This window comes from Semicossyphus pulcher, unplaced genomic scaffold (genome assembly GCF_022749685.1).
Source record: "Semicossyphus pulcher isolate SPU_LCO1_2020_fin unplaced genomic scaffold, fSemPul1.0.p SCAF_4, whole genome shotgun sequence".
Lineage (NCBI taxonomy): Eukaryota > Metazoa > Chordata > Actinopteri > Labriformes > Labridae > Semicossyphus > Semicossyphus pulcher.
The window spans coordinates 4,047,072-4,061,093 of record NW_027211715.1 but is presented as its reverse complement, the minus strand read 5'-3'; the positions used below and the strand labels follow the sequence as shown (position 1 = coordinate 4,061,093).

Genomic DNA, 14,022 nt, shown 5'->3' with positions numbered 1-14,022 from the left:
AGGATTTGCAATTTTCAAGTTGCAACAAAAGTCTAGGATGAAGAGAGAGGAGGAGTGATACGATGAAACCTGAAGCAGGATAAGGATAAAGATATTCTCAGACACGACCTGAAAGCTCTGAAATATCAGATATCTAATATTCAATCAAGTCTGAATGTGCAAAAGATCTTAAACACCTCATTAAGTCTGCAGTAGATTTAATGCAAAGGTCCCTTTCATGTCAGACAATCTATAATTCCATCACTATGTCGTCTCATTGCCTCACTCATACAGCACAGCTCTGCTTTATTCATGCCTCCACAGAGAGCTGCTCTCCCAGTCTGCTGTGACCCTCAGGGCAGCCTGGTGGGTTGAGGACAGCTGCTCATGCTCAAGCAAGCCGGGTAAAAATGAACACTTGAGCCTTACTGAGATAGAGTTCTTCAATCTGATATGATTCTGCCTTTAAAGAGAAAAAAATCACAGATTACTACAGCTGTAAAGTCGGTCTGTACCCGACTCAGTATTTTGTCAGTCGAATTGGATTTGGCTGTTTAATACAGAGCTGTTCCTTCCTCTTTAGTTCAGCCCTTCACCAAACACCTGTATATATGCTAAAATGAGTCTGAGGTTTTACCTGTAAGACTCACAGCTGCTGCCAGGACAGCCAGACATTAGAATAAATAAAGTCGACTACTTTCTTGTTATACGTATCAAGTCACGCCACCCTCGTTTTGATTGTAATATTCAACCTGAAATCCCACCGTAAAGTATCGAGAGACTCCCATTTTTAGATGAAACTGTTTCAGTGTTTTTAGCGGTTTTGATAAGCAGGTACGTTTGTTTTGGAGAGGAGGATATCGCTGGGGATAATTTACTCCCAGTAAAAATCTTGTGAACAACTTACACTGAAGAAAAGTGAAAATCCAGTGTTTAACTGTGTAAACTTCTCCATGTGGTGTTCTTCATGTGCTACAAGACATATCAGGGTCATCATCAGCAGTCATCTCCATGGCTGGGCCTGTCTGCTTTTAAACTGCAGTGTACCAAGGACAGGCTGAACAACACGTTTTCAGATCGGCAGGTTTGAGACGTCACAAACCTAAGGAGCCAATCCCGTTAATGGACGGGGTGACGCTATGCTTATCATTATGTGTAACCTATGGCAACCACTTTGGCGATGCGCGAGCCAACTGTAACCATCATTGTAATTTTTGCAAACTCACTGCTGACTACTAACGTTTACGTTACTACTGCTAATTACTACATTTCAAGCTAGCTACGTTTCAACAAGTTGCCACTAAACGATGAAAGAAACGGGAGAAGGAGGAGATGACTCGGGAGGATTTTTACGAGGTAATTAAACGTATATTGCAAAAAAAACATATCAAACACAATTTATTATTTAAGCAGAGCATTTTATATGTCTTAAATTATAACTGGAGCTGCTCTTTAAACCAACGCTAACCTCAAACTGAAATGAAAATACGTTTCTATGTGAATTGTGAACCTTTTTTTTTTTTACTGATAAATATAAAACGTTTGCTCAACTGTGAAGTTCTGCAACATGTGCTGCAGACAGCGCTGGGAGTAATGTATTATAACCTACGAGGCGCACTCTGCTGGACAAACGATATGACACCTTTCCCGTACCAATCTGAGCACTGTTTTCTGTATTATGGTCTGTAGAAAAGTTTTCTTATAAATAGATTGACTGATATCTTGTTTCTATATCTCAGTCCAAGGAACATTTCCCCAATCATACACGAGTGTTGTGTAGGAAAACAGCTGACAGCAAAACACTACAGCACGACAGTTTGTTTGTGTGTTTGCTGTAATGTATCTCTGTTTGCAGCCGTTAACTATGACCCTGTTGTGTCCATATTTCAGAGCCAATGTCAACCACTCCTCCGACCGGTTGGAGGGGATCCATTTGGCAAGTAGAGTCACCAGTGTCCCTCAATCAAATTATACCAAAATGAGAGAAGGACTTTGTATGCGCCATGCTACCTTGCCCTGTGACAACTCAAACACAAGGACACTGCGATGAGGGCAGAATCACCTAAACACACACTTCACAGCCGAGCCGTGATTTCTATTTCTGGATTTCCCCTCGAAAAATCCCCTCGACACAAACAGGCGAGTATGCAAACAAACAAACGCACAGCCAAACAAACCATGCATGCCCACACAAGCTGTCCTTATCAGAGGCCAGACATGACTGGATGAGCGCGCTTCCCCTGTTTCCCCGCGGTTCTGCCACCTGGGAAACTGAGCCAAGGCAAACTGGACAGCGGGCCGCGGGAGCCCGGTGAGGAAGGATGCTACTGTACACCAGAGGAGACCACATACTGCTGCACCCGCAAAGGCTAAAATGTCACACGCCGTGAACAGATGCCACATCAAGCAGCTGGGAAAATGTCATGTCTTCTAGTGAGGCAGGATTCTGCCCCTCCGAGTATAAGACGAGTGAAGGTTATGAGAAGAGCCTACAAGTCATTGCCCTTTTCAGATGGCGACAGGCTGCTCTGATTACCTCAGTGAAATGTTCTAACTGCTGTTTACTTTTGTCACAGTCTGCATACAGACTGTAGACAATAGAGGAAAATCTGCCGCTTAATGCTTTTCCAAAATAACAGGCTGATAGAGAATACTAATCAGGGAGTGTACAGTGAAGTCATTTTCATTCTTATCACAAGGTCGAAGCCAAACAGACTAACAAGTATGTAGATGCAGTAATGATGTGCAGCAGCATGACGGCATTTCTTCTCAATCAGTGGGATTGCACATTTTTGGTAATTTATGAAAGAGTTTAAGGGCCAGGCTTAAGGAAAGAAAATGAGAGGGGGAGATTTATTTTTAAAGTTTACAATTAGAGAATAAAGTAACAAGACTAGATCAAAACCTCGTATGTGGCTGACCGCGTCAGGTCAATGTGTGCTTTTGTGGGCAATGTGTTACAAGGACTGTCCGTATGAGGCCGATGACAACGTGTTTGAAAGCAGGTGCGAGCTGCGTACGTGGGTGAGGACAGAGGAGGAGCAGCGGGAGACGTGCCAGAGGAGGTCCGGTATGCTCCATGATCCACCATTGCGATATCGCAACTCTCTCTCTCTACAGCTATGAAAGTACCGTCACTCAGTCAGTCAGTCAGTCAGTCACATAGAGACCCGTGTGTAGAGCTTAAATTGTTGAGAATAAAGTCAGAATAAAATTGAAATATTGAGAATAAAATAAGAATGACAATAAGGCATAATGTCGTAGTTAAAATGCAGAAGAATTCAAACTGAAAGGGGCCGTATCTTTTGAATTGATATTCTTATATTTTCATGGGTTTCACATTGTTGGGTGTTTATTGTTCACAGTGAAAAAGTGAAAACTGCATAATTCCGTGTTTTTCCAGAATGACATTTTTAAAAAGGTCGCCTCTGAAACGGGCCGTTCAGAACAGCTGCAGGTTTCTACGTAGAACCTTTCGCTGAAATCAACCAATCGTCATTCACCGTCGTTCACCTCAGGCTCAGTTCATCCTTGACTCCAAGTGATCAGTTTGAAGCAAAATCTGAAGAAAGTTTCTCCAGGTGTTCCTAAGATATCGCGGTCACAAGAATAGAATGGACATGAGGTCACTCTGATCTTGACCTTTGACCACCAATATCTAATCAGTTCATTCTTGAGTCCAAGTGGACAACTGTGCCAAATCTGAAGAAATTCCCTCAAGGCGTTTCTGAGATATCGTGCTCAGAAGAATGGGACGGACGGACGGGCAACCTGAAAACACAGTGCCTCCGGCCACGGCTACCGCCAGCACAGAGGCATAAAAAAATCTTCTTCCTCTCGTTATTTTTCCTGATACGTGGCCCTCCATACATTTCCCATAGAGCTGTCAAAGACAAATCAACCTGAGATAATTACATATTGAATGTGCCCCAGAAATAACCCCCCACATGGAACACCCTGAGCCCGGTGGCACTGATACATCGATTGTCATCAAGGTCTCAACCAACACTGTGTACAGTGTGATGTACGTCATCCAGCACCGGGGAAGGACTGAGCGTTCAGTTACATGCTTTCACACATTATTGCATCAGCAGTGACACCGTCTCCTTCACAAGTTTAATCACACACTAATACCAAACTGGGACTGCAGCGTGCCCAGGCATGCCACTTATATGTGACGAGAGCCACACCAACGCAAGCCGCCGCCGCCGAGGTGTGCGACATGTTGCAGGAAGGGGAAGCACCGGAGGGATGTTGCTCTACATAGGCATCAGAAATTATTAAATGTGCTACAAGAGGGAACGTTGGGACAGCTGGGGTGTTTATAATAATGTATGAACTGTATGACATATGATACTTATGTATTAGACAGCAGACCGCCATCGAGGATGATAGTCCAGTCGTCCAAGATATAGAAAACTGCAGCACAACCACTGTTATGTGATTATAGGGGGCTGTACCCCCCTCACAGTTTTGTCTGTTTGATTAGATTTGGCTATTCAACACTCAGATTCTAATATTCTGTTATGCACTAAACTTAACTCCTATAGAAGCCTACATTAACCTTTTTTTTTTAACCTGTAAAACTCACATTTAGTTTTATTTATAAGCACTGTCTGCAAATGAAATCTTTCCAGCTGAATACTTACTTACAAGTCTTAGCATTTCGAGTCACATCACCATCATTTTAACTGTATTGTTTAACGATAATGAGGACTCAGTGAGTGGTTAGTTAGCGAGAGTTGGCAGCAGCCAGGCTCGTAGCCCCTGAAGCCCCACTGAACCATTCATCTTGAAGGTTAACTTTTATTTGGTGTTTTTAATGACTTTAATCACAGGTTCTGTTTGTTTTGGACACTGAGGAGTCATATTGAGAATTTGTTGGTTTACAGCCTCCTACAATGGAAATTTGCAAAAAGCGAAATCAAATATTGAATGCCTGAAATCATGAACATGGCAACTTGTTATAAAAAATATAATGTTAAAAATGTTCTGCTGTATAAAATCTGCATACAACAGTAGGCAACACTGAGCAGGTTCACTGAAAGAGGAAGGTGTTACAGTTTCTGAGTCGTGTGATTTATGGCTGCAGCAGCATAATAATATAAATTGGTTTCACTGCCACAACATATCCATTCATCACCTTCACATCAACATAAATATGGGCCATGACTCACAACTGTATAAATACACATATAGATTGTGCTGAACAGAGATAACACGTGTACAACCCAGCACTCACAGATGGTAACATTTACCCACAGTGCAGATCTTTAAAAACACTTGTACATCTGTCTGTTCACTATAAATATGTATGCGCTGTAAAGGCTGTGTTATTTAACGTCTTGTGTTAAGTGTATCTTCAAATATAATTAGTATTATGACCACCTTAGAGGAGGCAATCGAGATGACTGGAGCATGGCACTCCTGCAACTCCTGCAAGACTCATAATTCCACTCAGACATGGGAACATTTTCAACGACAGTAGCATCTTTGAAAACTCCTTTTTTTTTCAGTACACATAATGCAGAAAACAATGCCTGGAATAATTCACAAATGTCTTTCATTGTCTTCACCTGGTTGTAATGCGCTACAACCGCAAGACGGTGGCTGTAGCGCATCTCAAAGCTGTTCACTAACCGCCATTAAATAACAAAAGAAGAAGAAGCATTAGTGCCAGGTACGGGTAAAACGGGTGTGGCACTGTGAGATTCGAAGTAGACAAAAATGCAGTGGCTTCTGCAGCTGTTACAGAGTGCAGTGTGAAACTCCTTACAAAAAATGAAAAGTAGTTAAAGTGCAAACTTTGCCAGGTAAAATAAGCCTCTCATAAGCCTACAACTATGCAGAGTCATTTGAAGTGAAATAAAGCCAGAAAAAGTAACTTGGTTGGCCTTTCTCCTTCTGTCTGCGAGTGTCTGCGTGCACGGGAGTTTGAATAATGCTCGAGTTCACAGTGAATTTTGTGTAGTATTTTTGCTTGCAATGCCCATCCCTACTTTAGAGTTTCTTTGCATGGTGATATTGGTGTGAATTCTTCATATAAAAGGTTTTTTTATTCAAGTTAAAAAAAACAAAAAACTATCAGTTTTAAAATTCCCATATCAGGGATAAACTTGGCAGAGGCATTGAGTATTTCCTGTCTCGAGTGGTGACTTTCTGATATATTCGATTCATTTTCTCGTCTCCTTCAGAGCTTGGAGGGCGATGAATTAACCCTCCTGTCATGTTCGTTTCTCCCCCCTTACTTTGGTGTTCCTGGGCTGTTTTAAATGCTCTTAAATTAACATAAAAACCATTAATTATCATCAAATTTTATTTTATACCTTTTTAAGCTGTAAACAATATCTCAGACTAGTGGTTGACATGAATAACTGCAGTGAATATAAAAAGAATAGACACTGAAAATGTATTTTAAATGTCTTCCATTTCTGAGACATCCTGCTCTATCTCTGGTTCAACTTCAATCTCCTCCTCATCTGATTCAGAAATGCTTCAGTCTGAAATGTGTTGTCCTTGTGGGGGAATGTGTTGATGTGTATGGGGATGTTTTCCTGTCCTATTTCCTACCTGATGGATGAACATACTCTAGTGTTACCCATTCATTTCCTTTGGTGGTCATTTTTGACCGGGAACACCACAGGTGTTACAAGGAAAGTGGTCATCAGCAATTTTATACGTATCAAGTCTCCTATTTGTTACTTTATTTTCTTCTTGTCTTGTACCTTGTGTCAGCGTTCCAGCATTCTCTTCGTGTCAGCCCTCGTGTTTCTGACCAGCCTCTTGCCTAACGTACCTTTGCCTGCCTGTTGACCACCTTCTTAGATTAACGGACTTTGAGTTTTTATCGTGTTCGAGTCTTGCATTTTGGGTCCTATTTCTTGGTTCAGTGTCACAGTATGTTCAAATGCCTAGTGTGGAGGATATCATAAGACCTTGAGGCGATCAAATGTAAAACACAATATTTATGATTGATGAAATTCTGTAAATCGGTCAGATTTGACCCGAACAGAATCTTCAAATTACAGTCAGAGAATCTAACTCATACTGCTGCCTAAATTCAAAAAACATCCTTCTATTTATTATAAACACAAAGAAGATAAATAAAGAACTATTAATGACTTGCATGCATTTAATGAGACGTGTTTCTAAATGCATCATTCACCTGTCCCATCTGTACAGCTCTAACAGCAATTTTCCTACATCTTATTAGAAGCATTCAGAGTTATGGTTAGGGAGAAAAGCATTATGTTCGCCTTCCTAAGCATCTGGTTCATGAGTCAGATTACACCCAGCTGATCTGTAGCAGTGTATTAGAGCAAGTTTAGGCATGAGAGCTGTGAAAGTGCTTACTTCTCTGCGCAGGTCCTGATTTGATACTATAATCACATTGGGTGGATCACCGACAGCTGTGGCAGCCCCTCCAATGTTGGTGAAGATTACTTCTGCAATCAGGACATGTCTGGGGTCTAGATTAAGCACCTCACACAACCTGCAAAATCAGATAGAGACAGAAAAGCCCTTTAGCCCCGATTAGATTGCGACGTGTGGGAGAAAGTAATACAGCAATATAAAAAGGATATTGGAAGATAAAAAGCATTGGTCCTTTAACATCAGGTCTGTACAGGATATCCACCCTGCTGGCCTGATAACAGGTTAGAGCACAGTTTGGCACAGATCAGGGTTTTGTGTATCAGGTGTTATTTCAGTCAAGTCAAATATCATCAATATTCTGACCTTCTGGCAACAAAAAGAACTTAATAACAGTTCAGGGTTTGGACTCAATTCAAGAGCAGGAAAAAGACAACAGCAATGGGGGAGAGAAAGAGGTGGGCGGTGCACACACTCTTGATCTGAAAGAATGGGCACTGGAGTAAATTGTAGCTTGTGAGGAGTACATCTGTTTTTAGGAATGAAATCCGTGTTTGCCCTGGCGGGAATACATTCAGCTGTTTCCAAAAGAAGGTCAAGATTTATCAGCTGATGTGACTCTCAAAAATACTGTCGGGCTACTGGACACTAAGCTATGATTAGATTCAAGATCTGTAAGTTAAAAGCTAAGAAAACTAGTCATGGTTATTGATAACCTTTACTTTCTTTAACTATCACATTAACTGTATCCATGATTCAGTATTTATGAATAATAATACATTATCAGGTTTACATTAGCTTAGCTTAGCTTAGTACAAAGACTGGAAAAAGGAGGAAACGGCTAGCCCGGCTCGTCCAAAGCTAACCTACAGTTTTCGCAGAAGCACATTTTATTGTTCACAAATCAGTTATATCTAGTTTGTTTAATCAAGTTATTATTAGTTTATGGGGGGATACACGCCAAACCAGGCTAGCTGTTCTCCCCTGTCTTTGTGCTAAGCTAAGCTAAGCTAAGCTTGTTGAATTCTGGTTGTAGGTGATTCTATATACAACTTATTATTTTTTTATCCATATTCTAATATTGTATAGATTTTCTTTTACATATTTAAACATATTTAAGTATAGGAAACAAATTCACAACAATGTTGTGACTGCTGCAAAACTGTTAAGCCATAATACTACAACTGTTTTCTCGCGTCACTAACTGGGCGAGCGTTTCTTTTTCTTACGCAAAAGTCGCCACAGACACCCAATCTGTAATAATACTATATACTGCAAATGCAAAGGCTTTCATCAGTGGGCCATAGGCTCAGTCACCATTGTGTTACCTCATTCGGTGATAGAGACTTAACAGACATTTTTTTACATGAAAATCTTTGAGATTGTATCTTTAAGGTATCTCTTAAAGCTAAACATTGTCGGACCTTGGGTTTTGATTTTTTCATGCATGTGGGGTCCAAAGATCTGCAGGTTAATTAAGTTAATTATTGGAAACTGTTGTAGCCCAGTTGTTTGCCTGTTTGAAATGATATTGTAAGAGAATTTTCTCTGCTGCCATCACAGCCTCTATACGTTTTATCTGCTTGTAAACTGTTACTCTAAATTATTTCTCCCATCTGTTACTGGACTCCTAATATTGCTCTTAGATTCTTATCACTTTATAATCTTATCAAGTTAATTATAAGATTGTTTTTTATTCCATTTCATTTGCATCTATTTTGTAACATTTATATTTTTGTGTGTTCATGTATCTTGTGAACAAAAATCAGCTCCAAACATATTGGCCTGAGAGGGACCACTTGGCTGCACTTCACCTTATGGTGACAGGGGTGAAAAGCATCATGGTGGTCACATTGTCCAGAAAAGCAGAGAGAATGGCGGCTATGAGACAGAGGATGATGATCATCGGCCACACTCTTCCTCTGGATAACTGGTAGGCCTGCAGAGAGAAAAGTAATGAGTCATAGATTAACGCTATTAGCAATAAGAAAATCCATTAAAAGAATGTCCTGATTTATTCCCAGTGCAGGTGTGGAATGATTAGAGAAGTTATCACTGAGTGGTGTTGCCCCTGAAGTAATCAGACAGTTCTGAAGTTGATTCTCAGAGCATCAAGAATGTCACAGTGAAACATCAGAACATTTCCTTTCTACGCAGCAACACTACAGGGTTACTTATGTAATTCCATCAGTAGCCACATAATATATAATAACACAGATTCACATTTAAGCTCAGGATGGCCATTTTTGTATGCAGTAGTACGATGTGTCCGAGCTCTTCCCAGAGAAGGTATGTTAATTTGGAGTGCCTGCCCTCGTCCGACTCGCACTTAAAATTCATGAGCCTGCATAATCCCTCTGTTCTCCAGGTCTGAGAGCTACTGTACCTGAAGGACGAAAGGCATTCGCCCTCCTTCACCATCTACGGTGAGTATTCAGGATTAAAACAGAGCATCCCAGAGATGTTTTTCTGACGGCAGGAAACCTTGACCTTGTACGGAGAGGATGATGGGCTTATGTTCTACTTTAGAGTAATAGACTAATGTGAGAATGTGTATTATTTGAGGGACACATGAGGAGCAACAGCAGAGCAACAAAGAATACAGATTAAATGGAATAAACTTAACACTCCGAGGATGTATGAAAATACAGCTCCTATAATCTGGCATTTCATATTTGTCCTCTATGGAGGAAATAACACAGACATCTTTCAAACATGCCTGCAGTCTATTTGCGTCCTAATGGCCCGACTTCGAGGCAAGTTCCTGCTAAGTGCATGGGGGCTCGGGGCTGTCCCACTGTCAAAGTGCCTTACAGTGGTGATGCAGACTTTTCAACACCAAGTTGCAAATTTGGTGATGTTATATTCACACAAGAATGTCACAAACACAAACACATACTGAAGTTGTTAAAATCTTTGTTTGTGTTTTAAGGTGATGCTGTTTCCTGGTAACGCGTGATGTCTCGATGGTGTGTCCCGCTCCTCCTTTTGGCATTTTAAATCCTCATGGACTCAAGAAATTCACGCACTGTGCTCCTGACGTCAGTTAGTCCCTGAGGGTTTGTTGCTCAGGCTTCAGGTGGGAGAATAATATTCAGACATAGAGCACATTGTTTTTGTTTTTCTTAAATGACTGGGACAGCATCAAACGCTCAGTAAGGGAGGTCAGTGATCAAATTCATAAACATATATTGTTTAGTTCTCCATATGGATGTTGTGTTTATTAATAAGAGTCTTTACTGTAGTTTACAAATATTTTAGAAGTTAATGTTAATTTTAATCCCTTCAGAATCAACATTATAATCCATGTCTTTGAGAGGGACAGTAGGACTTTCTATACTTTATGAAACAGAGACTGATTGAGGCAGAAAAGATTTTGTTTTCAAGAAGATGAGGAGATGTGGACATGACAGCTGAGGGACGCTTTAGAAAGAAATTACTGACAGCGCCCACTGTGGATTGGAATAATGAAAGAAGGTTCTGAAGTTTAGTTGTTTATCACAGACTGAAGGGAGGGTAAACAGCAGGGTTAGATGATAAATCGTTCAATCACAGCAATTGCGATGTGCGCATGTACAATAGTCACACCGCGGCACGTGCAATAGTGTTGCAAAATAACTGAAACCATCGAGCTGCTACTTTTTTTGTGGCTTCGTGCAATAGGAAAAGAGACGTTTGTACAGCGACCTTGAGTGTCCTGAAAGGCGCTTCTAAATAAAATGTATTATTATTATTATTATTATTATTATTATTATGATCAAGGCTTTCAGAGGGGGCTTTTTAGTGTATGTATTCCTGTTATCAGCAGCACCTCGTCCCAGTGTTGGTTAACACTGTGACCGCATAAACGGACATTTCTCGGAGCGGATGTGACGCGGAGTGTTTACTTTTCGGGGCCACACCTGCAGCGCACACACTGTGTGAGGACAGGAAGTAGCAGACTGTGAGCTTCCGGTTACTGTGCGGTTAATGTTACTGTTACCAGGCTGATCAAGCTATTTAAACATACATTTGAACATCATTTTTAGTGATATAACATGGTATGATGACATACCGTGTAAGTACGCATCTGCAGGCCATCACTCTATTTTACCTATTTTTTAAAGAAACGTGTCGCTCCACCTGAACTCTCTCTACTTTTTTATGTAGGTATCAGAGTCTGAACCAAGTGTGGTAAAAGAAGGAGAGGAGTTTTGTTATGTTAGAAGAAAATAGACTTAAAAGTCCCAAATAATAAAAACTTATTTTTGTCAATTGCACATGAAAACACACTACATTTATCTGATAACATTTCCTGTTTTTTTTTTTGTTATATCGCAATACATATCGCAGAACAAAAAGTTATCACAATGTCAGTTTTTTTTCCAAAAATCATGCAGACTACTTAAACAGAATATTTTTCTGGAACATCACCGACCACAAAGTCATGAAGTCCAAGATTAATCAAATGAGAAACAATGAAAATGAACGATCATATAAAAAGCTGTATTGGACTTTTGGGGGTAAAGATGTTACACATTTAAATCTGTGTGTTATGTTTTATATGTTCAGTCACTCAAACTGTCCAAAAAATATAACTAACTTTTTTCTTCCAGGGCTCAGGAGGACATGTTGAGGAATACAAATGTTTAGAGGTGATGTCTATGAAAGTCAATTATTTGTCTTTAAATGAGAAATATAAAAAGATACAGACAGTACTGGCCTAGTTTTCTGAACAAACTTCATTCTTGTCAGCCTTTTGTATACTCTACATCTGAGCCAGGATGTAAACATGGCATCACAAATCTTTCTCATGTCAGATAGGTCAACATTAAAACTAAAGACGTGATGTACCAGAGGTCATTTCAGAAATAGCTCAAAGCCTGACGCCTTCCAGGCGGCTCATTTCACAGATTTCTCACTCAGTATCCCACCCTGTCAAAAAGTAAGCCTGCTGATATATTATTAAAGGATGTAACATCTTCCAAAAGTCAACCTTACTCTATTGATTTAGCTATTTTCTATGTTAGCAATGAGACCCATCATTATTAACATCATACAGAATACTCACCTTCACAGCACAATAATCAAAGAAGCCCGTCTCGGAGAAAATGGCCACCAGCACCATCTGGAAGAGACAGAACACGTTTAGTAAAAAAAAAATCTTTTACTTTATGTAACAAAATGATATGTCATCTTGACATTTTAAAAACAGTCACGACAGACTACAAGATGGTGCTTATGTAAGAGAGGATATTTCAAATGGGCAAAAGTTTTCAAGATTTTTTACGTATATTCTTCACATTTATATATTCTCTTCATACTTCATACTTTGGTATCACATCTGTTTTTGTACAGAAGCAACACCGTCTCTCTAAAGAAAGAAAGTTCTTAAAAGGACTTTGCAAACTTGGTAAAAAATCTTGCTTGTGAGTAATTCAAACTCGACTGAATTTATATAAAATTTACACAGTTCAGCATAATAGTAACACATAAGGGTACAATAATATGTTCAAGTATTTCCTAACTAATGCGTGACTCATGATGTTTTAATGCCTGAACTAATGCAGGATGAAACGTGAATTCCTGTTGCTCACTGTTAACAAATGATCAAGTCATCGTGACTGTATGTGGTAATTGTAAAATTCGGTGTAAAGACGCTCTTTCAACCCTTTTTTTTGCATCTAATAAGTGGGCTGCGTCCTACATACAGGTGTGATCAATACAGAGGTATAAAATGCAGAGAGAGCTATTTTATTGTGTACAGTATTTTACCCAGACGATGGCACTATAATCTAGCTAAAGCTTTGTCACGGACATGCGCCGTCATGATCGCCAGTGCAGCCGCCATCCTCACAACAATCAACGTTACCGTACACTGAGCTCAACTACCGCACCGGTAGCTAGCAGGATTGCAAACTTGACATGGTGAAAACAGACAGTAGTCTATAATTTGAGTGCGTTTTCAATGTGTATCAAATGAAAATAAATAGTGTGGAAATAACTTTTATACACGTTTTTATTAATAACTAGCTGTAGAAAACCTTTGTCCCTCTGGGATACCCCCAAACACAGATTGTGTCTTATATTTCAGATTTTACGGTATCTTCAGCTAAAGAATGTTAATTTACACTTCTTACGTTAATTTATTTGCAGACAGTTTGCTATTTTTCAGTCACATAAAACTTAATGTATTAGCTAGGGCTGCGCAAATAATCACAACGTCATTGTTATCGCAATATGATTATTATTCACAATAAAAACATCACAGAACTTATAGTTTGTCGTAATGAATAACAACTATTTCCTGTAAACAAGTCATGCGTTCTCGCTCAGCATGTGTTAATGTTGTACTTAGATGGAGCCCTGTGTATCACGCCCATGCTTTCACACCACTTCGAAGTGATCAAATGAAGCCCAAGCAGCTATCAGCTAGCCTTAGGTTAATTGGTGTCAATTTAGTGGTGAGAAAAAACAACAGCAGCTTTTTGGACTTATTTTGGATTCAGGGGGGGGCGTGTTATCACAGCAGAAAAACATAGAAACTAAAGGTGCTGATGCGCACTCTTTAATATTTATTTATTTATTCCACTTCAAAGTGTTGAAATATTGAACCATGTAATCGCACATCAGATTTTCTCATACTGTGCAGGCCTAGTATTAACTCAGCCTATCTAGAAGCCGAAAATTCTG

The 14,022-nt window shown here is 39.8% G+C and overlaps 1 protein-coding gene across 1 annotated transcript in view; it reads right to left on the bottom strand.

Annotated features, from left to right (window-relative positions):
- The window catches only part of oca2 (oculocutaneous albinism II), a 66,851-nt gene that overhangs the window by 36,556 nt on the left and 16,273 nt on the right, over window positions 1-14,022 (bottom strand). The window contains exons 11-13 of the mRNA XM_069680362.1: window positions 12,401-12,457; window positions 9,165-9,289; window positions 7,333-7,471 (exon numbers count right to left, since the gene is read on the bottom strand). Coding sequence (XP_069536463.1) covers window positions 7,333-7,471; window positions 9,165-9,289; window positions 12,401-12,457 — 321 coding nt within the window. The remainder of the gene's footprint in view (window positions 1-7,332; window positions 7,472-9,164; window positions 9,290-12,400; window positions 12,458-14,022) is intronic.